Consider the following 24160-nt stretch of genomic DNA (forward strand, 5'->3'; position numbering starts at 1 on the left):
CGGACCCAGATGGGAGGCCAGACCCTGGCGCTCAGCTGGTCCTGTAGGGCAGGATCTGAACTCAGGGCTCGTTCAAACCCAGGGCCTGGGAGGTGGGCAGAGCCTGTTATCTGGGAGGGGAGCCATTAGGGTTGCCATACTTAGCAATGAAATGCTTGAACTTGAATTTCAGAAAAAAACAGTGACTGAGTTATTGGTATATGTCTCATATATTGTGGGAATATACTTCCACTAAGAAATGGACTTGTCTTTCTGATACTCAAATTTAAATGAGCAGCTTCAACTATAGCTAGTGATCCTAGGCATGTGATCCATGGCTTCAGGTCCAACCAGTCAAAGCAGCCTGTCCAGCTGGGCCCACTGATTGGTTCAGATGATTGGTTCAGAAACAGTCACGTGACCTGGTCAGGGACCAAGACCAAAGAGAGGCGGCCTGGGAAGCAGAGAGAGACTGGATGGTTTGAATAAGATCAGTTTGCTTCGCTGAAGGCATTAATGTCTCTCTTTGCCCTTAGGAAAGCAGGATGGTTTATTTATTTGTTTTTTTCTTTTTTGGGTCCAGTCGTGGGGCCTGAACTCTGGGCCTGGGCGCTGTCCCTCAGCTCTTCAGCTCAAGGCTAGCGCTCTACCACTTGAGCCACAGCGCCACTTCTGGCTTTTTTCTTTTTGCTTATGTGGTGCTGAGGAATTGAACCCAGGGCCTCAGGCATGCAAGGCAAGCGCTCTACCACTGAGCCACCTTCCCAGCCCCGAAGCAGGATGGTTTATACCGCAAAGGCGATATACATGCTGTGCTATGCATGAAGTATAGGTAGATCACGGTCCTGGGCCAACGCTGAGCAAAAGTATGAGCCCCTTCCCGAAAAAATAACTAAAGCAAAGCAAGCTGGGGGTATGGCTCACATGGTAGAGTACCTGCCTTGAGAACCCGAGACCCCAAGTTCAAACCTCAGTACCCTCAAACAGGATAAAATAGCAGCTAGATCTCTGTCGGGACCAGCGTGAGAAGAGCTGAGAATCACCAGGGGCTTCCCGTGGCCTCCTGAGGCCTGGCCTGAGGCTGCCCTGCCAGACGCTGCCTGTGGAGCCAGAACAAAGCACCACTCAGTGTTTCCCCTCTTTACCTTATTTATTTTTCATTCTTTTTAGGACAGGGTTTCACTGTGTGGCCTGGAACTTGCTCCGCAGCCCAGCTGCTTCATGCCTGCTGCTGCCCGGCCCTGACCCAGCACTGCCCTCCTGAGCCTGTTCCCAGAGGTCGGCAGAGGCCAATGAGGAGAAGGCGGCATGCCCAGTTGTACAGCTTTGTGCAGATGGAGTGGGCGGGGCACTGGGAGGAGAGAGGCTGCCACCTGGAGAGGGTGTAGGGGAGGGACCCTGATCTAGGCCAAAGAGCAGGACAGGTGGGTAGAGACAGGGTGAATACAGTTTATCTTGAACCTAGCATCTTGGTTTTCTTGTTTGTTTGTATGCTGGTACTGGAACGTGAACTCAGGGCCTGGGTGATGTCCCTTAGGTTTAGTGCTCAAGGCTGGCATTCTGCCACTTGAGCCACAGCTCAACTAACTTCTGGCCTTTTGCTGGTTAGTGGGAGACAGAAGTATCACGGCCATTCCTGCCAGGGCTAGCCTTTGATTGCAGGCCTCAGATCTCGGCCTCCTGAGTAGCTGGTATTTGAGTATGTTCTGTTTTTTTTTTTAATTTTTTCAACTTTGAACCTTTTTAGGGTAGCCCACTGCAATGGAGGGACTGGCATCGGGTCCTTAGCGCCCCGGCCGGGCAATGGCCGGTTGCTGCTGGCTTCTCTGAGGAACACGGCTCTGGCTTGGCCAGAGAAGGCACTGGGCAGGGTCGCGGGCGCAGTGCGGCCGGTCTAGACGGCATCGCCCTCACTGTCAGACTCGATGGTGTCCAGGGGCTGCAGTCGTAGGGAGTCGTAGTTGGGGGGCGGGGTCCCCGGGATGGGCAGAGTCCTCTCCTCGGGGTAGGCGGCCGTGTGGGGGTCGGGGCTGGCTGCGTCAGGCTGGAAGCCGAAGTTGGTGTGGGCCTCCACCAGCTCGGCCACGGTGGGTGGGGGGCCGGAGTACGAGGCCCGCGCTCGCCTCTGCCGCAGGCCCCTGCAGAAGGCCACCATCTTGATGACCGTGATCCACAGGAAGTCGATGATGATCTCCCCAAACTCGATGAGACACAGCACCGAGCCCCCCATCCAGAAGCCAAACTGGCCGCCCAGGTTCGAGAGCAGCCAGACGATCTGGGGGAGGAGACTCGGGTCTGATGGGGGTCAGGGCAGGCACATTCCTGCCCCCAGCCCAGACTCGGGGCCCCTAGGTGGTGAGGTACAGCTGGGGAGGGGAGCTGGTGGCCATCAGCGTAGGGACAGCTTTGGACCTTTTGCATGCCAGTACTGGGGTTTGAACTCAGAGCCTGGCCTGGGCACTGTTCCCGTGCTTTTTCATTCAAGGCTAGTGCTCTGCCACTTAAGCCCCAGCTCCACTTCTGGCTTTTTGGTGTTATTTGGAGATAAGAGTTTTATAGACTTTCCTACCCAGTCTGATTTTGAACCTCCATCCTCAGATCTCAGCCTCCTGAGTAGCTAGAGTTGTACACATGAACCACCAGCCTGCAGCTAGTTTTGGACCTTCTTAATCCCCACCTTGGGGTGCAGAGGTGAAGGGGGAAAGGGCTCCCCAAACTCACATTGTTGGCTGGGGTTTCCTCAATGGTTCGGTAGTTGAATTCTTGGAAGTAGATGTTAAGTTTGACAACGTCCTTCCTGTAGGAGACAGCAAGATGGTGGAGACTGCACACACACAGACACACAGACACACAGACACACACACACAGACACACACACACACACACACAGAGCAAGGCAGCCTTTTTTTGGTCGGTTGTGGGGTTTGAATTCGGCCTGGATGCTGTCCTTCAGCTCTTCAGCTCAAGGCTAGTGCTTTATCACTTGAGCCATAGCGCTGCTTCCAGTTTTCTGACCATTTATTGGAGATAAGAGTCTCATAGACTTTCCTGCCCAGATTGGCTTTGAACTGTGATCCTCAGATCTCAGCCTCCTTAGTGGCTAGAATTACAGGCATGAGCCACTAGCGCCTGGCACAAGGCAGCTTTTTGCTGGTTAACTGGAGATAAGAATCTCCCAAATTTTCTCTTTCTTTCTTTCTTTTTTCTTTTTTGGGGTCTGGTCGTGGGGCCTGAACTCTGGGCCTGGGCACTGTCCCTCAGCTCTTCAGCTCAAGGCTAGCACTCTACCACTTGAGCCACAGCGCCACTTCCGGCTTTTTTCTTTTTGCTTATGTGGTGCTGAGGAATCGAACCCAGGGCCTATGGCATGCAAGGCAAGTGCTCTACCACTGAGCCACCTTCCCAGTCCTCTTTCTTTCTTTCTTTTTTGTCGGTCGTGAGCTTGAACTCTGGGCCTGGGTGCTGTCCCTCAGCTCATCAGCTCAAGGCTGGCGCTCTACCACTTGAGCCACAGCACCACTTTGGCTTTTTCTGCTTATGCGGTTCTGACGAATTGAACCCAGGGCCTCATACATGCAAGGCAAGCGCTCTACCACTGAGCTACCTTCCCAGCCGCCCAAGTTTTCTTGCCTAGGTTGGCTTTGAACCTTAACCCACAGATCTTAGCCTCCTGAATAGCTAGGATTGCAGGCTTGAGCCACCAGCACTTGTCTGTGTCTTCATGCTGAATGGATGGTGTGTGGATGAATGCATGGAGGGGTGGATGGGTGAGGGGAAGAGTGGATGGGTGCTGGATGGAGGGTGGATGTTCCAGTCATAACTGGAGCCCTGTGCTGCTCCTTTAGGGACTGGCAGACCCAGCCGCCCGGCAGCCTCCCCCCTCCCTGCCCTTCCTTTGTGCCTGGCCCCCACCAGCGTGAGGGGCTGTGGCTCCTCCCTAATCTGCCCTCCCAGCCCCACCCAGGCTCCAGCTCACCTGCTCATGGTGATATTGGGGCTCTGGTCCCGCTCCTGAGACAGGACGTGTAAAATCCAGTCCTGGAAACACAAAAGACAGCTGAAAAACATGGCCTCTGAACGCTCCCCCACTGACCCCCGCCCCGGCCACAGGGAGGTGAGCTCCCCCCCCCCGTTCTGTCCCAAAGTTGGGGTTGGGGCAGGGGGGTGGCACAGGAGAAAGTGGAGGCCTGGCTGCTGTGGGGGTGGGGGGTCCCCCATTGCTGTCTCCAGCGTCCTCCCCTAGGGGACAGCCACTGGATCCTCAGCCCATTCCCACCCCACACCCAACATTTGCTGCTCCCAGAATCCTCCCTGGCTCTGCCTCGGTACAGCTCAGATGTCACATTTTAAGAGGGGTCTTCCCTTGTTTCTCCCTTAGTCCTGTCTCTCAGATTCATAGCCCTGATGGCACATTCCCCCCCCAGGCCCCCCCCAGCCAGGGTTTGAACTCAGGGCCTCACACTCAGTTTTATTGCTTATGGCTCTAGCCCCGCTTTTTGTGTGTACGTGTGTGGAACTGGGGCTTGAACTCAGGGTCTGGGTGCTGTCCGTTCGCTTTCTTCACTCAAGGCTAGTGCTCTACCACTTAAGCCACAGTGCCATTTCCAGCTTACTGCTGGTTCACTGGAGATAAAGAGTTCCATGGTCTTTTCTGCCTGGGCTAGCTTTGAACCGTGATCATCAGATCTCGGCCTCCTGAGCAGGATTCGAGGTGTAAGCCACCAGGCTCTGTTTCGATCTCGTTTCTGTGTGTGTCTCCCTCCCCAGTGGTGTCACATGTGTGTGGAAGAGAAGGAAGGGGAAGCAGGGCACCCCCTAATTCCTATACATATCCTCAGCTCAAAGGTGGGGACCAGGAGCTTGTCACCCCGCCGGCTCACCTCCGAAGCCTCGGAAGGCCAATCAGCCATGGAGATGGTCATCTTGTACTGGGTATCACTGACAGAGAGAGACAAGGCGCCGCCATTCACGCCGGCTCATACCTCATCCACTCGCCACGCCCAAGCCACCGTGCCCAGCCCCACCCACTCCCCTAGGCTCCGCCCCAGGGGCCCCACCCACTTCTCAAGCCCCGCCCCCAGCCACCACACTCACTTGCAGGACTCCTGGCACATGCTGATGCACGTCTCTCTCTGGGCCATGCTCATCTGCAGGCCCAGGTAGCAGTAGGCTGGGGAGGGGAGGGGCTGCGGTCAGGAGCCTTTTGGGGCGAGCTGGGGCAGAGGGGGGACCTCCCCAAGGGACCTCCCCGCGTGCGTCTGCTCTCCATGCCCTGCGCATCTATGGGAGTCTCGGTCCTAGCTCTTCTGCCATGAGGAAGCCTGGCCCTCCCTGTCCCACCCCGCAGCCAGGCTGGGGTGGACACAGCCCAGCACAGCCCAGTGGCTCCCCTTGAACCCCGCCCAGAGCCATGGAGCTCTGGGACCATGGAGCATGCGAGTGTGCACTGTGCTGCTCTGCGACTGCTCGCCGCTGACCACATCCAGGCACTGCGGGCCCCGCGGCTGCCAGGCCCGGGCTCCAGCTAGGCATGGTCCTGCATGACCCCAGGTTCGAGCCTGTGGTCCCCATCCCGGCCCCCCACCGCTGTGGATGTGAGGTGCACACACACAAACGTGTGCGCCCAGGCTGGGCATGCATGCAGAGGCAGACAGTGGAGTAATCAGAGCCTGGGTGTGCATACACACGTGTCCTGCACCCCCGAGCACCAGTCCTCTGCATCACAAGTGTGACTCGCACACATGCATTTGCAGATGGGTGAACACACGCACACACTCGCCCCTTCTCCCCACGCGCCCTGGGCCCCCTGCTCACCCCAGTCCGGGAAGTCCTGGTCGTTGCAGTAGCGCTCCCCGGGCGGCAGCGGGTACAGGTAGTGACCGCAGCTACAGTTGTGAACCATGTGGTCTTGGAAGCAGGAGTGGAGACAGGCCTGGGGGAGTGGAGGGGAACACAAGCAGCCTGTGGGGCGCCCACTCCACAGAAAGGAGCCCGGCTGGGTGCTGTAGCGCATGCTTGTAGTCCTGGCTACTCAGGAGGCTGCAGCCAGTCTGGCAGGAAAAGTAGGTGAGACTCTTATCTGCAATTAGCCAGCAAGTGTGTGGTGCGGCTTAAGTGGTAAGCCTTGAGTTCAAAAGCTAAGGGATGAGAGAAAGGGGTGGGGGAGAGGAAGAGAGAGAAAAGCTGGAAGGAATGAGGGAGGGAAGGAAGGAAAGAAGGAAGGAAGGAAGGAAGGAAGGAAGGAAGGAAGGAAGGAAGGAAGGAAGGAAAGGAAAGAAACTCATCCAGAGAAGTTAAAGGCCAGGCCCTGGTGGCTGAGGGGCCGGAAGTGGCCCCATTTGACAAGTGAGATGACCCTAAAGTCAGACTCAGGCCCTTGTAGTAGGGTAGCTGTCCTTCTGATCTGGGCACTGCCCTGCATCCTGCAGCGCACCCAGGCCTGGCCCCAGCAGCCTGGGCCCCGCAGACGCTGCGAGGGTGGCCTGCCCCAAACCCATGCTTCGCCCAGGCTTCACCAGCATAGTTCTTCCAGCGGCTGTGCGCATGCGCCTACCCAGAACCTGCCCACAGCAAGCTAGCTGGGAGCTCCCACTCCAGGAGGGAGCCGAGCATGACCTTTGACTTAGAGTGGCCAGCAGGGAAGGACCAGGGGGGACACGGAGGCCTCCAGTGGTGTGTCCGGGTCATCCTGACCTGGTTTCAGTCTTCTCAGGGACCAGCCACATGTGCCGGGGCCTCAGTTTACTCTGGGCCACACAGGGGATAGCCACGCTCAGTGAGTAGCTGGTACTCAGTCTCCTCCCTTGGCTCCTCCCCGTGTTGGACTGAGCACAGAGTACCAGCAAAAGGTTGTCTGTCAGCCTTGCCCTCTCAGGTTAGCTGAGGCTAGGGATGGATTGCTCTGGGCCAACCCCAGAAACCAGAGCAAGAGGGAAGCTCCCAGTTACAGCAAGGGAGATTGAAGGCAGATACAAAGGGGGACTTCCCAGGTAAATTGACCAGGCAGGTAGATTGGGGATGGTCAGTCTATTTCCTTGTTCCTAATTAGGGATTGAAAAGAGCATGGCTATCATTAGGGTGCTGGGAGGTGAGGGTTATATGACATAATCCGTGTAATGTCCTTGCAGTAGTAGAGCCTGCCCAGCACCAGGTGAGCGGCTGTCATGGTGTGTTCCCACAGCGTGTTGCCTCGTGGAATGGGGTCAAAGATGATGTAATGTGCAGCGCCGGTGGCTCCCTCCTGTCATCCTGCTCAGGAGGCTGAGATCTGAGGATCATGGTTCAAAGCCAGCCCAGGCAGGAAAATCCATATAAACCACGAGAAAACTGGAAGTGGCGCTGTGGCTCAAGTGGTAGAGCGCTGGCCATGAGCTGAAGAGCTGAGGGGCAGCGCCCAGGCCCAGAGTTCAGGCCCCACGACCGACAAAAAAATAATAATGCACCCACACTTAGTGCAGTGTGTTACCCACAGGGATGACTCACTGATGATAACTATCATCTCTTCTCGCTTCTTCTTGGGACACCTGCGGAGTGACACCCTGGCTGTCTCCAGGGGGAGGAATGGCAGCCAGTGCTGTGTCAGGGTGCCCTGTTCTGCCTTCAGAGGTCCAGCAGGACTGGGCACCAGTGGCTCACACCTGTCATCCCAGCTACTCAGCAGGCTGAGATCTGAGGATCGCAGTTCAAAGCCAGTCTGCACAGGAAAGTCTATGAGACTCATCTCCAGCTAACACCAAAAAGTTGAAAGTGGAGCTGTGGTTCAAGTGGTAGAGCACCAACCTTGATGAAAAAGGCTACGGGATGAGCCAGGTGCCAGTAGCTCACGCCTGTAATCCTAGCTAGGCTTAGGTGGCTGAGATCTGAGGAGCATGGTTTGAAGCCAGCTTGGGCAGAAAAGTCCATGAGACTCTTATTTCCAATCAGCTATTCAGAAAAAGCTGGGAGTGGGTGCTGTGGCTCAAGTGGTAGAGTGCTAGCCTTGAGCCGAAGAGCTGAGGGACAGTGCCCAGGTCCTGAGTTCAAACTCCAGGACCAGTAAAAGGGTGGGGGAGGTCAGGGATAATGATAATGACCAGGCCCTGAATTCAAGCCCTGGGACCGACCTACACACACACACACACACACACACACACACACACACACACACACACACACACACACACACACACACACACACACACACACACACACACACACACTGGGACCGACCTACACACACACATACACAGGCCCAGTAGGCCAGGGGTGCCCGTGGCCTGGAGACCCAAGCCCCACCTGGATGGAGTAGGTGGTGTTGAAGCTGCTGTAGAGGTTTTGGATGGCGACGTCGGAGCCGTTCACGGTGCACGGGCTGTAGGGCTGGCCCTTGCGCTGCAGCTTGTCCTGGGTGAGAGGGTGCTCATGGGGACCCCAGGCCCCCCTTGGAAGCCCGCTGCAGTTGGGCCCGGGGCTTGGGAAGGTGCACCTCCACCCTCGGCCCCGGGCAGCCTCTGGACCCCAGCTGTACCACCAGCACCCCGATGGACGTCTCGGTCCCCGACATGGCGTAGATGCCCTCTTCCCTGATGAAGGGGAACGCCCTCTGCTCGTGCAGCATCAGCCGGGCCCCCGCCGTGGATGCCAGGAAGGGGACGTAGTCCTCCTGGCCGATGTCCAGGATCAACTTCAGACCTGGGGGAAGGCGGGCCGGGGCTGCTGAGCAAAATCCCCGATGTGGGTGGGGGACCAAGCTTCCGTACAGCCAGGGGGCCCATTAGGGCCTGCCAAGGAGGCTGGCGCAGCGGCCATGGACCCCAAACATTTCTTGCCTTCTCCAAAGCACCCACGATTTCCTTCTTGGGCCCTTCTCTCCCCGAGTTCCATAACCTTTATTCTGCATCGCAGGTGGATCTTGGATGTACAGCACGCCCCGCCCACTCATTACCTACTCCAGGCCACAAGCCCCGCCCACTCCACAGCCCCGCCCACCCTGCACGGCCACACCCACTCACGCCGCCTGCACCAGTCTAGTCATGCTATCAGCATGCTCCGCCCACTCATTACCTAGCCCAAGCCACAAGCCCCGCCCACCCCGTACGGCCCACCCACTCACAGCGCCTGGACCAGTCTACAGTCATCCTCAGTAAACGCCAGCCCTGCCGCCCTCAGCACAGCCAGGACTCCATTCGTGCGGAGTGCTGCCTTCGATTGTGTGTGTTTATTGTGAGACAGGCTGGCCGCACACTGGCAATGATGCCTCTCCATTGCTGGGATTACAGGTGTGCGCACCAGGCTCTTCCCAGCCCTTCCCGAGGGGACAGAGGAAGGCTTTCGCCTGAAAAGAAGGGTCTTTGGCCCACAACCACCCCCACTGTCTCCTGCTCCTTCGCTCTCTGTCTCTGGGATTTTCTCTCTTCAAGAACCGTACAAGCAAGGTGAGTATGGTGGTACAAACCTATAATCCCGGCACTCTGGAAAAAGAATGAGGATGGAGAGTTCCAGGCCAGTCTAACCCCTGCTTAAAACATCAAAATAACAAACTGCATAGTAGAGAGACTGAGCAAATAAATGCCACTTAGAAACTGGAGATTGTGGAGATTTTAAAACTTCGTAGAATATTCAGTATACTTAAGGTTTTTTTTTTTTTTAATTGTTTTTCTCTCAGTACTGGAGTTTGAACTCAGCACATCATACTTGCTAGGCTAGCACTCTGCTACTTGAGCCACAGCTCCAGTCCCAGCTTTTTGGTGGTTAATTAGAGATAAAAGTTTCACAGACTTTCCTGCTTCAAACCTCCATCCTCAGATCTCAGCCTCGTAAGTCCCTAGGGTTACAGGCATCAACCACCAGCACCTGGCTGACCTTGGATCTCGATCCTTCTTATGTGTGTCTCCTGCATAGCTGGGATTGCAGACTGCACCACTAGACCTAGTTTATCTGTTGAGACGGGTTCCTGCTCTTTGAACTGTGATTCTCTTGATTGTGGTGTTCTGAGTCGCTGGAATTACAGGCATACACTTCCACCAGCAATACTCACCGAACTCAGTTCCAGGGTTGGCAGAAGGAAGGGCCTGCTCCGTCATGCCCCAGTTGAAGATGTAGCAGTTGCCATAATATGGGTAGAAGATGGGTGTGAAATTCCTAAAAAATAAGAATCACGGGCTGAAGGGGCACACTACCAAGGGCCGAGCCTCTTGGGAGTGTCTGCCATCCTGGCTGTACAGAATGGAGGGAGACGAACCACAGGCCACCCCTCTGCAGAAGCCAAAGGTGGGCTCCCAGATGCCTTGGGACCCAGTCTCTCTGCCTTAGCCGTGAGTCCTGAGAAAGATCTTTCACTCAAGGCTGGCGCTCTACCACTTGAGCCACAGCTCCACTTCTGGCTTTTTGCTGGTTAACTGAAGAGTCACATGAATTTTTCTGCCTGGGTTGACTTTGAACCTAGATCAGAGCATTTTTTTTTCTGGTAGTGTGGCTTGAACTCAGGGCCTGACTGCTGTCCCTTAGCTTTTCCACTCAAGGCTGGCAGTTTACCACTTAAGCTACAGCTCCACTTCCGGCTTTTTGGTGATTAATTGAAGATGAGAGTCTTACAGACTTTCCTGCCTAGGCTGGCTTCGATCACTGATCCTCAGATTTCAGCCTCTCAAGTAGCCTGAATTATAGGTGTGAACCACTAGTCCCAGGCTCCGAAAGAATTTTCTCAGAAGTTTACTTGTCTCACCCACATCTCCCCAAAGAAACAGCCATATCCTAAACCCCAAGGACCTGTGGCTATAACTTCATTTGGACAAAGAGCCCTTGCACTTTTTTTTGTTGTTGTTGGTTGTGGGGGGCTTGATCTCCAGGCCTGGGCACTGTCCCTGAGCTCTTTAGCTCAAGGCTAGCACTCTACCACTAGATCCACAGCACCACTTCCGGTTTTCTGGTCGTTTATTGTAGATAAGAGTCTCATGAACTTTCCTGCTTGGGCTGGCTTTGAACCATGATCCTCAGATGTCAGTCTACGGAGTAGCTAGAATTATAGGCGTGAGCCACCGGTTCCCAGCTTGGACCCTGGCACTTATAAGCAAGGCTCCTGAGCTGACGTCATCTTAGGTGATCTGGGTGGGTGTGGAGCTCACATCAGCCACTCAGGAGGCAGAGTCAATCTTTCTATGAATTTTTTTTTTTTTTTTGCCAGTCCTAGGGCTTGAACTCAGGGCCTGAGCACTGTCCCTGAGCTTTGTTTTCCTCCTCAAGGCAAGCATTCTACCACTTGAGCCACAGTGCCATTTCCAACAGTTTCTGTGGATGTGGTACTGAGGAATTGAACCCAGAGCTCCATGCATGCTAGGCAAGCACTCTACCACTAAGCCACATTCCCAGCCCCTCATATCTTTTTTTTTTTATTTTTAGTGAAACAGGAAGGGGCGGGGGGATGGTGCCTCAAATGCTCCAAAACAGAAAAAGAAAATCAGCCTGGTCCCTGCAGGATTTCTGGCCTCCCCCTTTCTTTCTTCAATCCTGCTGCAAAAAGGGGCCTGGGCTATCCCTGCATCTGTGGGTGCACAAGGTCCAGCCATGCTTAGGGAAAACCCACCCCACCCCAGGACATTCACTGCTCCCACAGTAAAAACCACCAACACCCTGCCTTGATCCTCTTGATGAACCACTTGTGCAACTCTCCAGATGATTCCAGGCTCAAGTGCTGGCACCTGCTCTTGCATCTGGAACATTTTCTAATGTTCCATTCTCAGCTCCCCTGCGCGTCTCCTCTTCCTTCAAGTCTATCTGCTCTGAAAGTGCATTCTCTTTCTCTGTGTCTCTGTCTGTCTCTCCCCCTCCCCCAGGATGCCAGCAGCCACCTGGCCTTCCAGGCGCAGGCCTGGTGCAGGGCCACAGACACTTGGTAAATATTTGGTGAATTAACTGTCATCGGTGATAAAGGCTTGGGCTGAGACAAGCCCTGGGGTGACACTGAGGTCCCAGAGGGGGTGAGGGAATGGCTCAGGGGAGGTGTCAGGCTGGGGGAGAGATCTGAGTGGAGAGAGAGGATGAGTCATTGGTCTGTGGGTCACATCTGCCATCCTAGCTGCTCAGGAGGCTGAGGTCTGAGGATCAAGGTTCAAAGCCAGCTGGGGCAGAAAGTCCCTAAGTCTCTTTGAAGCAGCAAAAAGCCAGTATCGCTGTGCTTCAAGTGGTTAGAGCACTAACCTTGGGTGAAAAAGGTCAAGGACAGAGCCCAGGCCCTGAATTCAATCCCCAGGGAGGGCCGGGCCAGCTCCCTCCCCCGCAGGGTGCCACTCTCCCGATTTATCTCCTGTGCCAACCCTTCACGGGTCAGCAGCCCTGTGCCCAGCGCGGGCTGCCTCGGATCCCACAGCCAGGGCTCCCTCCAAACCCTCGCCTGCACCCGCTGGGCACAGACGCCAGGAAGCCGTGCAGCGGTGCACGCCTGCCACCCGCCGCTCCCCACCCCAGGGCAGGGGCGGCTCACCTCAGCCTAGAGGTCACCTAGACAGGGCCAGAGCCTGCCTGAGAGACAGACAGACAGACACAGGCAGAGAGAAGGACACAGGGCGAGGGTGGGGTGGGGTGGGGGGGGTGGAGGGGGAGGGGAAGGGGAGGGGAAAGAGGAGGAGGAGGAGGGGGGAGGAGGAAGAGGAGGAGGAGGGGGAGGAGGAAGAGGAGGAGGAGAAGGAGGGGGGAGGAGGGGGGAGGAGGAGGAGGAGGAAGAGGAGGACTAGGAGGAGGAGGAGGAGGAGGAGGAAATGAAGATGGCTACAGGCATCATCTGAAATGGCATCCTTCCTTTCCATCCCGCCCACTTTCCCAGGGCCCCGCCCCTACCACAGGCTCCACCCACTGTCGCACAGAACCCACTTTCCCAGGGCCCCGCCCACTCACAGCCCCGCCCCTACAGCAGGCCCCGCCCACGCCTCGGCCCCGCCCCTTTCCCCTGACCACGCCCACCGGCCCGGCTCACCGGTGGCTGCAGGGCTGGGTCCCGAACAGGCAGGCCAGCACCAGGCGCTCGGCCGGGTAGCCCATGGCCACCAGCTCGGGCCCCGGCACCCGGGCGAAGATGTTGGTGGCCTGCAGCGCGTACCATTCGGTCACGGCCCGCGTGGCGCTGGTGAAGTTCCGGAGCGTGCACACCGTCCTGTTGAGACTGCACTGCGGGGTCCAGAGTATCCCTCAGGCTCGGGGGTGTCGGGTCCCCCAGGACCCAGGCCCCGGCCCGGCCCGGCCCCCCCCTCGGTGCCGGGTCTGTACGCGGGGTCCTGGTGCGGATGGAGCGAGCTCTGGCCAGCGCTGGCCAGCGGTGGCCATCCCTCCTTGACCCCCAGCGATTGGCTTGGAGATGCGCACGTGAGCTGGCCAGTGTGTCCCAGGCCTGCGCTGGGGGCTTGGGACAGACACAGGGGCTCCGTGTGTGCAGAGATGGCTGGGCTGCAGGAGGGCCAACCAGCGCTGACAGCCTGACAGCTCAGCCCGAGAGGCCGGGGAAGCCAGCCTCAGGATCAGCTGAGCCTAGACCCAGCCAGACCTCAAGGCCAAAGAACCCTGGGCTTCATGGTGGTTTGTTTGTTTTTTTGGGGGGGGGGTCTGGTCATGGGGCCTGAACTCTAGGCCTGGGCGCTGTCCCTCAGCTCTTCAGCTCAAGGCTAGCACCCTACCACTTGAGCCACAGTGCCACTCCTGGCTTTTTTCTTTGTGCTTATGTGGTGCTGAGGAATTGAACCCAGGGCCTCAGGCATGCAAGGCAAGCGCTCTACCACTGAGCCACCTTCCCAGCCCCTGGACTTCATGTTTTGATCTGGTAAATATCTTGTTTTTTGCATAAGTTACTTTGAAGTGGGTTAATTGCATCCAAGGGTCTGAGTAACAAGCCAGCGATTTCTGTGTGTGTGTGTGTGCGCGCCAACCATGGGGCTTGAACTCAGGGCCTGCATTCTGTCCCTGAGGTTTTGTGCTCAAGGCTAGTGCTCTACCACTTGGGCCACAGATCCAATCCCAGCTTTTTTTTTTAAGTAGTTAATTGGAGATCAGAATCTACAGATTTTCCTGCCCTGGCTGGCTTCGAACCATGATCCTCAAACTCAGCCTCCTGAGTAGCTAGGATTACCGGCATGAGCCACTGACCCCCAGCTTCACTATTTCTATTTGTAAAGTTTTTCACCCCCCCCCCCCAACAATCACAGTTAGGAGAGGAAAGGCACCGGGCTCTATGGGGAATCACTCACGAGTCTCATGGCCACTTTGCACTCCTGGGCATTGCAAGTGCTGGCTGAGCTGTTGGGGTTGCTCCCCAGGAGGTCCAGGGTCACGGGGTGTTGGGGATCCCGCTCATCGATGAAGAGGAGGGGCGTGTGGTTCCAGATGGTGAGGTTCAGGGTCTGCGAGGCGTTGAAGTGGCTGGGGTCGGGCGCCAGGATGCGCTGCAGCACGGCCTCCATCAGCTGGTCCAGGTCCTGCAGCAGCGCCTTGACCTTGGAGTACCTGCAGGAGGAGGCCCGGGGTGCGGGAGGCCGCCCGGGGCGCAGGCACCTGTGAACCGCATGCGACCCACAGAGCTGCTGGTAGCTGGCGATGGCCACGTGCCAGGGGCCTCGTGCTCCTCACACCCCTAACCCCTTCCTTGCACAACTTCCTCTCACCGTGCCCACCCACAGACGAGGCGGAACGCTATCACTTAAGCCATGGCTCCACTTCTGGCTCTTGGCTGGTTAACTGGCCATAACATTCTCCCCATGGTTTTCTGGCCTTGAACTCCTATCCTCAGATTTCAGCCTCATGAGTAAGAGGAACAGCTGCGAGCCACCAGTGCCCAGCAACTTGATATATTTTTAATCATCAGGGTAACTATTCAATATTTATGGGGAAATCTGGATGCCTTCCCCTCCCCCCTTGGGTAGAGAAGGCAGGAACTGAGTTCTTTTCACTACTGTGTTTCTGGTGCCTAGAACAGTGCCCAGCACACAGTAGGGCCTCAGAGCACATAGTAGATGCTCAGTAAACTCAGGACCACACAAAATGACACATGCTGTGCGGAAGACAGGGAGTAGCACATACATATGGCTTTTCTGTCGGCTATGATGGTTTTGTTTTGTTTTTGGCCAGTCCTGGGGCTTGAACTCAGGGCCTGGGCACTGTCCCTGAGCTTCTTTTGTTCAAGGCTAGTACTCTACCGCTGGAGCCACAGTGCCACTTCCAGCTTCTTCTGTGTATATAGTACTGAGGAATGGAACCCAGGGCTTCATGCACGTTAGGCAAGCACTCTACCACTGAGCCACCTTCCCAGACCCTGTGTGTTTGTGTTTTTAAAGACAGAGTCTCTAGCCCAAGCTGGCCTGGAACTCAGATCTTCCTGCCTCAGTCTCCTGTGTGCTGGGATTACAGGCATGAACCACTTGCTGTGCTAGGCTTCCTACATATATTTCTCTTTAGGAAGCTTAAGAAGAAGCCTACAATTGTTTAATCTTGTTGCAAAAGAGTGAAAAGCAAGGGGGGGGGGAAGCAGGAAAGATGGTGGGAGGCGGGGGAAGCCAGCGGTGGCTCACACCTGTAACCCTAGCTACTCAGGAGGCTGAGAGCTGAGGATGAAGGTTCAAAGCCAGCCTGAGCAAAAGAACCATCAGTGCGATTCTTATGTCCAATGAGCTGGCAAAAAAGTAGAGCTGTGGCTTAATAGTAGAGCACCAGCCTGGAGAGAGAAAGTCAAGTGAGCGTCTCAGGTGAGGTCCTGAGTTCAAGTCCCAGTCGCAGCACCAAAAAGGAGGAAGAGGAGGAGGGGAGGGGAGGAGGGGGAGGAGGCAGGAGGGGAGAGGTGGAGAGGGGCAGGGAAGGCAGGGAAGGGAGCGGGGAAGGGAGGAGCGGGTGGCTCTGAGCGTGTCGCGCACCGGAAGGGGCTGGCGTTGCACACGGTGACGGCCGGGAAGTCCATGGTCTTGAAGCCCATGGAGAGCGAGACGCTGACGTCCCAGCTCAGGTAGGTGTTGATGAAGACGCCCCACTGCCAGCACACGAGGCAGGCGAAGAGCAGCGTGAGCAGGAGCCACACGGCCTTCTTCTTGGGCCCCTCGCAGATGATGCGCTTGGGGCCGTGCGTGTTGGTGTTGTTGCAGTACCACACCAGCAGCTCCTTGTACGTGTAGCCGGGGCCCTTCTGCAGCCGGTGCAGGCCCTTGCGCAGGTACTTCCTCAGCGCCATGCTGCACCTGCGCGGGCCAACCCAAAGCAGCCATCCATGCTGTGCCCCCAAAGACCTACTATGTGCCCCCCAAGGACCTACTATGTACCCCCAAGGACCTACTATGTGTCCCCAAAGACCTACTATGTGCCCTGAGGACCTACTATGTGCCCCCCAAACCTACTAATTGCCCCAAAGGGGCTGGAAAGGTGGCTCAGTGGTAGAGCGCTTGCCTTGCATGCATGAGGCCCTGGGTTCAATTCCTCAGCACCACATAAGCAAAAAGCCAGAAGTGGCACTGTGGCTCAAGTGGTAGAGCGCTAGCCTTGAGCTGAAGAGCTGAGGGACAGTGCCCAGGCCCAGAGTTCAGGCCCCACGACTGACCCCCCCAAAAATATCTACTATGTGCCTCCCAAACTTACTGTGCCCTAAGGACCCACTTTGTGCCTGAAAGACCTACTATGTGCACCAAGGACCTACTATGTTCCCAAATACTTCTGTGCCCTGAGGACCTACTATGTACTCTACTAATTGCCCCCAAATACCCACTATGTGCCCCCAGGACCTACTTTGTGTCCCAGATACCTACTATGTACCTTGAGGACCTACTATGTGCCCTAAATACCTACTATGTGGTCTTGAGGACCTACTATGTGCCCCAAATACCTACTATGGGTTCCTAAAACCTACTATGTTCCCTGAGGACCTACTATATGCCTTGAGGACCTACTATGTGGTAGACATAGTGGCTCAAGTGGTAGAGCGCCAGCTTTGATCAACAAAGCTAAAGGACAGTGCCCAGGTCCTGAGTTCAAGCCCTAGTACCAGCATGTGCACACACACACACACACACACACACACACACACACACACACACATGTTTTACACACTTTTCATCCATGGGCCAATTGTGAATGGAAAACTTAAAAAAAAAAGCTCACCTTTTATTGTATATATTGGCATATATTAATTTTCCAGACTCAACATCTGTGTCTCCTTATTCACCCCTCTTGCCTCCATTTCTACAGCTATCTTCTTCCTCTTCTCCCTGTTTTTCTTCCCCTCCACCCCCCCCCCCCCCCCGCCCCATCCTCTCCTTCCAGTTAATTCGCAGTGTTCGGCTATAGGTAGCTGAAAGCAAAGGACAAGCCTTTGCTATTCACATCCACATCAGACAAACCAATCATGCTCATGGAAACTCAGTTTTCTTTTCTTTTTTCTTAGTCACGGGGCTTGAGCTCAGAGCCTGGGCACTGTCCCTGAGCTTTTGTTCAAGGCTTCACTATTAAGAAAAAGAGCTGGGCGCTGGTGGCTCACGCCTGTCATCCTAGCTACTCAGGAGGCTGAGAGCTGAAGATCGCAGTTCAAAGCTAGGCTGGGCAGGAAAGTCTGGGAGACTCGTATCTCCAATGATCCACCAGAAAACTGGAAGCAGAGTTGTGGCTCAAGTGGTAGAGCGCTAGCCTTGAGCTGAAGAGCTGAGGGACAGCGCCCAGGCCCAGAGTTCAAGTCCCACGACCTACCAAAACAAAAAGCCCCAGAACAAAACCCCCCTGAGGTATACAAAGGGACCCCAGGAGGCGCCTGTTAGAGAAGGCCAGGAGGGCGGTGTGGCTGTCTTCAGGCAGAGGAACTGGCTGGTTCCTTGACCCTGGACTCAGGCTTCCAGGCTCAGCATGGGAGGCCCCAGCCCGGCTAGAGCTGACTGCAAAGACAGAAATGACAGAGCAAGCCGGTGCTGCTGTGCACGCCTGTAATCCCGGCTACTCAGGAGGCTGAGATCTGAGGACTGAGGTTCAAAAACCAGCCCAGGCAGGAAATTTGGTAAGACTCTTATCTCTGATGACTAGGAAAAAAAAGCCAGAAGTGGAGCTGGGACTCCGGACAGCGCCCAGGCTCTGAGTTCAAGCCCAGAACTCAGAAAAAAAGAAAAAAGAAGAAACACAGAGAGAAAGGAAGAGAGCAGAGAAAAGCCAGTAAAGGGGTGGGGGGGGAGTGGAAGGGGGGGGAGGCCTGAGGCTCCCAGGCCTGGAGTGAGGACCACAGGGCCCAGTGCACCCGCCACGCAGCGCCACACACAGCCACCTCCGTCCTGCCAGCCTGCTTTTTTCTTCCCAAAGTGTCCCCCGGCCCCTGGGTGGCTCACGCTCAGTTCTCCAGGTCCTCTCTCGTTTCCAACCACAACACAGGACCTGGCGCCCAAACTCTCATCTACACAACCCATACTCACACATCACAGCTGGCCTGGCAGCTGCCATGCTCCAGAGTGCTGGGATTACAGGCGTGTAGCACCATGCCTGTCCATCCACCCTTCCTTCCTTCCTTCCTTCCTTCCTTCCTTCCTTCCTTCCTTCCTTCCTTCCTTCCTTCCTTCTCTCCTTCCTTCTCTCCCTCCCTTCCTCCCTCCCTCTCCCTCTTTCTTTTCTTCACTTCAGAACTTCTGGCAAATGGGGTCCTGCAGATTTCTTGTGAGGTGCTAGTGATGGCGCCCTATGTCACTTAGAATATAAAACCTACACTTCTCCCCACGACCTTCATCCCATTCCCCTCCTCCTCCCTCCGTCCCTCGATGTCGCCAGGGCCAGCGTTCATAACCGACAGCACCCAGTAGGCATTTCAGTATGGCTGGACATATACTGTGCGTGTGTGCGTGTGTGTGTGTGTGTGTGTGTAAGTGTGAGTAGAAGGGCTTAAACTCAGGACCTCACGCTCTCGGCTTTTTCTCGTGTTTCTGCACCTCTCCTGGGGTCAGGGCCTGGGCACTTTGTCCCTAAGCTTTTTCACTCAAAGCTGGTGCTCTACCACTCAAGCCACAGCCCTATTTCCGGCTTTTCGCTGGTTCATTGAGAGTCTCCAGGAACTTTCCTACCCTGGGCTGGCTTCAGACTTGGATCCTCAGCTCTCAGCCCCCTGAGTGCCTGGGAACACCAGTCCTGGGCCAGGTCGAGCCCCCATCTCCGACCTGGGGGCAGCAAGCGGGGTCCCCCAGGGGTGTCTCCAGCAGCCGTGCACCCCATCCAGCTCTGGCCACCCCCACCCCCTCCTTCTCAAAAGCAGGGGTGCTGGGAACTGCCTGCTGCCAGGGCCCCGGGCAGTTCCCGCCCAGCCCAGCCCGGGCCAGTGTGTGTGTGTGTTTGTTTTGCTTTTAGGATGGGCGCCAGGCTCCACCTGCCCCAATGCTTCCCCTGTGCCCCGCCGCTGCCACAGACCCATCTTCATCTTATGGACAAGCCCACGAGGTTCAGAGAGGTCGGGTGGGCAGCCTGAGGTCACACAGCTAGACCACGGTGGTGGTCCAGACTGCAAGTTCGCAGAGGTTGTGTCTCTGTGCACCAAGCCCGGGCTGTGCACCCTTATCTGGTCCCCCCTCCTCTCCCCCTGCCTGGCCCACCCAAACCCTGGCTGTCTGAGCTGCCCAGCCTTGGAGGCTGGGCCTCCAGGAAGGCATGGAGGCCAAGACTTCACCGCCTCAGAGGGGGAAGGCTGGAGGGGGTGTGTGTGGATGGGGCACTGGGCGCACAGTGACCCAGCGCGACTCCCCATGGACAAACAGCTGACCTGAGCACAAGCCCCACCACCAGCACCCAAGGGCACACACGCACACGCGCGCGTGCACACACACACACATCTGGAATTGTAAAAGCTTTCCACTCCTGATTCCAGAAACAGAGGAGGGGCTGGGCTACCACATCCACGGCCGGGCTTTGAACCCCAGCTCACTGCTGGCCAGCTCTGTGTGACTGTGGGAAAACTACTTAACCTCTCTGAGCTTAAACCCAGGCCGACAACTGTCTCTGAGCCCAAGGCGGCTGCTGAGGGGCTGGAGGCGGGGCTCCCAGGGGTGCAAGGCTCTGTGCTCTATGCCCAGCACCAAATACAGACCGGGTCATAATGAAAGACCTGCCTAGTATTATTATAGTTATTATTATATTCTTGTTAATACTGAAAGGGAAAAGGACCATTTATTTCATAAACCATGTCTTTTTTTTTTTTTTTGCTGGACTAGGGATTGAATTCAGGTCCTTATGCTTTCAAGGCAGGTGCTTCACCACTTGAGCCGTGCCCCAGCCCTTCTTGCTTTTGTTATTAGCCTGGACTGTGATCCTCCTATTTACACTTTCCAAGTCGCTGGGATGACAGGAGTGCACCACCATGCGCCTCTCTTTTTCACTTGCGATGAGGTCTCATGAACCTTTTTTGAGGGGGCTCTAGGTTGGCCTCAAATATTGAACCTCCAGATCTCTGTTTCTTGAGTAGCTGGGATTACAGGCGTGAGCCACCAGTGCCCAACCCGGCAACAAATCTGTTTGTTTTTTTAAAGCCCACTTCATTTCTGTACCTCAGGCTGGGCAGGCACACAGCAGGCTCTTTGTAAGTGCCAGGGCAACAGTTAGACTCCACTGTGAACCAGACTTGGTTATGGGCAATCAGAACCCCCATCCTGGTCTGACGCAGGGCCCAGGGCTCTGGCTTAGGGGGTCATCTGTGGGGGGGATCCTCTGGTGCAGGATAACACTTGTGCTTCGTGGGAGCACCCTGCCTAGCACCTGACAGTGAGATGAAAATCCCATGTCTCTCATCTTTTCTTTTTCATTTGGCCATACTGGAATTGGAACTCGGGACCTTCGGCTCTCTTGGCTTCCTTATTCCCAGCTGGCATTTTGCCGCTTACACAATGCCTCCAGTCCAGGTTTTTGCGTTGTTTCATTCGAGCTGGAGTCTCAAGCACTGTTCTGCCTGAGCAGGCCTCGAACTCTCTAGGTCTCAGGCTTGTGTGGAGCTAGGAGTTAGGGGTGTGTGCCACGCCACCTGGCCCTGAGCCTCAGTGTCCCCGGCTGGCTTTATGGAGAGTTCCAGGCAATTTTTGTTGGTTGCGGTCCCCATTCCTGGCCACTAGGGCTGCTCACCCCTGCCTGGCCCTCTGTGGGCTCTGTTTCCTGTGGAGTGTGCCTGGCCGGGGTCTCTGCCCGGGGTTTGGCCCTCATAGCAACTGCAGGCACCGGAGGTGCCGGACTCCTCTTTAACCACAGATAGAAAATGAGGCATTCGGGGTGCGCGTGCACACTTGCAAGGGTGGCGTGTGCATGGGGCGCGGGTGTGAACACACGTGTATACACAGGCACACACACAGGGGCCGCCGTGGGGACCTCACTCCCAAATGTGGATTCCACGCAGTGAGCTTAGGACACAGAACTGCGGACGCGGAGCTCAGCCGGTTACGAGTGAACGCGGTAAGACAGAGATGCACGGGCACCACCAAAACAACACACGCACGCGCACATGCACGCACACATGCATGCACATACACACACGCACGCACACACACAAGTTCACACACACAGTTCACACACACACACAGTTCACACATACAAGTTCACACACACACAAAGTTCACACACACACAGTTCTCACACACACAAGTTCACACACACAAGTTCACACACACAAGTTCACACACACACAAGTTCACACACACAAGTTCACACACATACAAGTTCACACACACAAGTTCACACACAAGTTCACACACACAAAGTTCACACACACAAGTTCACACACACAAGTTCACACACACAAGTTCACACATACAGTTCACACACACACAAGTTCACACAGTTCACACACACAAGTTCACACACACAGTTCACACACACACAAGTTCACACAGTTTACACACACAAGTTCACACACAGTTCACACACACACAAGTTCACACAGTTCACACACACAAGTTCACACACACAGTTCACACACACACAAGTTCACACACACAAGTTCACACACACACAAAGTTCACACACAAGTTCACACACACAAGTTCACACACACAGTTCACACACACAAAGTTCACACACACGTTCACACACACACAAAGTTCACACACACAAGTTCACACACACAAGTTCACACACACAAGTTCACACACACACAAAGTTCACACACACAAAGTTCACACACACAGTTCACACACACAAGTTCACACACACAAAGTTCACACACACAAGTTCACACACACAGTTCACACACACAAGTTCACACACACACAAAGTTCACACACAAGTTCACAAACACAGTTCACACACACAAGTTCACACACACAAAGTTCACACACACAAGTTCACACACACAGTTCACACACACAAGTTCACACACACACAAAGTTCACACACACAAGTTCACACACACACAAAGTTCACACACACAAGTTCACACACACAAAGTTCACGCACACACGCTCACGCACACACACACGCACACGCTCACACGCACACACGCACACGCTCACACGCACACACGCTCACGCACACAAGTTCACACACACAGTTCACACACAGTTCACACACACAAAGTTCACGCACACGCGCACACACGCTCACGCACACACGCTCACGCACACGCTCGCGCGGCAGGGCTCAGCAGATGCGGCCCGGGGCGCCCCGCGGGCCCCGCCGCGTTGAGCCGGGTCTCGGCGAGGCCCTGGCGGCCGCAGCCTCCACAGGACCGGGATCCAGCGGGGGCCACCAGGCCCGCTCCCCGGCGGCCGGCCGGCCTGTCCGTCTCTCCATAGATACATAGTAGAACAGGTTGTTCTCCCCTCGGTGCTGGCTCAGGCGTGTCAGGCCCGGCCGCGTCCGCCCGTGCCTCAGTTTCCCCCGTGGCCCCAGGCGGCAGGGGAGGGGTCGGCTCCCAGCCCCCACCGCCCGCCCCCACCCCGGGCCGAGCCTCCGTTTCCCCCCCGCGGTTCCCAGCCCCATCCCCAGGGGCAGCCGAGCGCGGCGCCGACCCTGCGGAGGCCGGGCGCCTTCCTACCTGCTCCGGGCGGCGGCGCGGCCGGCGGCGGCCAGAGCGCGGCGACTCTGAGGAGGACGCGAAGGGCGGGCGGGAAGGGGCGGGGCCTGCGCTCCGCGCCCGGCTCGCCCCGCCCCCGGCTCGCCCCGCCCCCGGCTCGCCCCGCCCCCGCCCCCGCCCCCGCCTCGCCCCGCCCCAGACAACCCCGCCCTCGGATAGCCTCGTGCCTACTCTCCCCTGGCTCGGCTCCTCCCCGAATAGCCCCGCCCCAGAAGACCCCGCCCCAGGTAGCCCCGCCCACTGGGTCGCCCCGCCCACTGGCTCGCCCTGCCCCCGGATCGCCCCGCCCACTGGCTCGCCCGCGCCTCCGCACAGACACACCTGTCCCCGCAGACCCGAATACACACACAGAACATGAGCACAAGGCCCCAAGATACTTCCCAGAGACCCCCCCAACTGGGAGCACACAGAACTCACAAGTGCACCCCAAAATGTCCCCCTCGGAGGCAGCTGCGGGCAGGCAGATCTCACACGTGTCCCTGCACCCCCCATCCCCCCCTTCCCACGCGTGTCCCCAGGCTCCCATGCAGCTCTGCGGGCCTCCCTAACACCCCGGCCCAGCCCCCGGCCTAACCCCCCGGCCCAGCCCCCCGCCCAGCCCCCCCCCCGGCCCAGCCCCCCAGCCCAGCCCCCGGCCCAGCCCTCCCCCCGGCCCAGCCCCCCAGCCCAGCCCCCGGTCCAGCCCCCCCCCCCGCCCAGCCCTCCCCCGGCCCAGCCCCCCAGCCCAGCCCCTGGCCCAGTCCCCTCCCCCCGGCCCAGCCCCCCAGCCCAGCCCCCCAGCCCAGCCCCCGGCCCAGCCCCCCAGCCCAGCCCCCCGGCCCAGCCCCCCAGCCCAGCCCCCGGCCCAGCCCCCCAGCCCAGCCCCCCAGCCCAGCCCCCGGCCCAGCCCCCCCCCCGGCCCAGCCCCTTCCCCGGCCCAGCCCCCCAGCCCAGACCCTGGCCCAGCCCCCCCCCCCCGGCCCAGCCCCCGACCCAGCCCCTGGCCCAGTCCCCCCCCCCCCCGCTCAGCCCCCCCGGCCCAGCCCCCCCCTTTCCCCCCCCAGCCCCACAGCTCCTGCAGCAGGAGCGCGGGCCCCTGGCACGCAGGCTGGGCGCTGACCAGTTCAGAGCAGGAGTGGAGCCACCCTGGAGGCTGGATGGCAGGGCCCCCCGCGGTGGATGGGTGAGTTTCAGGGATCA

At 57.0% G+C, this 24160-nt stretch overlaps 1 protein-coding gene across 2 annotated transcripts; it reads right to left on the reverse strand.

Moving 5' to 3' along the window:
• Positions 1–1128: 1128 nt before the first annotated feature.
• Scnn1b (sodium channel epithelial 1 subunit beta) lies at positions 1129–22985 on the reverse strand. 2 transcript variants are annotated; one of them, XM_070004338.1, is made up of 13 exons: positions 22943–22985; positions 15843–16160; positions 14187–14442; positions 12926–13116; positions 9995–10098; positions 8486–8649; positions 8254–8361; positions 5794–5911; positions 5074–5149; positions 4860–4917; positions 3956–4017; positions 2701–2776; positions 1129–2254 (listed from the first exon to the last, which is right to left on the reverse strand). In XM_070004338.1, the coding sequence occupies exons 2-13, from the start codon at positions 16151–16153 to the stop codon at positions 1874–1876; spliced, it is 1905 nt and encodes a 634-aa protein (XP_069860439.1). In that variant the 5' UTR covers positions 16154–16160; positions 22943–22985; the 3' UTR covers positions 1129–1873. The 2 variants fall into 2 exon arrangements, with proteins under 2 accessions (XP_069860439.1, XP_069860438.1); XM_070004337.1 differs by having other exon boundaries at positions 14187–14490.
• Positions 22986–24160: the final 1175 nt, after the last annotated feature.

This window comes from Dipodomys merriami, unplaced genomic scaffold (assembly GCF_024711535.1).
Source record: "Dipodomys merriami isolate MVZ:Mamm:240054 unplaced genomic scaffold, mDipMer1.0.p SCAF_62, whole genome shotgun sequence".
In the NCBI taxonomy this organism is placed as follows: Eukaryota; Metazoa; Chordata; class Mammalia; order Rodentia; family Heteromyidae; genus Dipodomys; species Dipodomys merriami.

What these genes read in the sequence shown, in the direction of transcription:
- Scnn1b (XM_070004337.1), bottom strand. Translation starts at nt 16,153, where the DNA reads ATGGCGCTGAGGAAGTACCTGCGCAAGGGCCTGCACCGGCTGCAGAAG. An exon ending in CCAGGACTTCCCGGACTGGG is followed by an intron (nt 5,150 to 5,793) that starts GTGAGCAGGGGG and finishes TCCCCTCCCCAG; the next exon opens with CCTACTGCTACCTGGGCCTG. An exon ending in GGCCTTCCGAGGCTTCGGAG is followed by an intron (nt 4,018 to 4,859) that starts GTGAGCCGGCGG and finishes TTGTGTTTCCAG; the next exon opens with GACTGGATTTTACACGTCCT.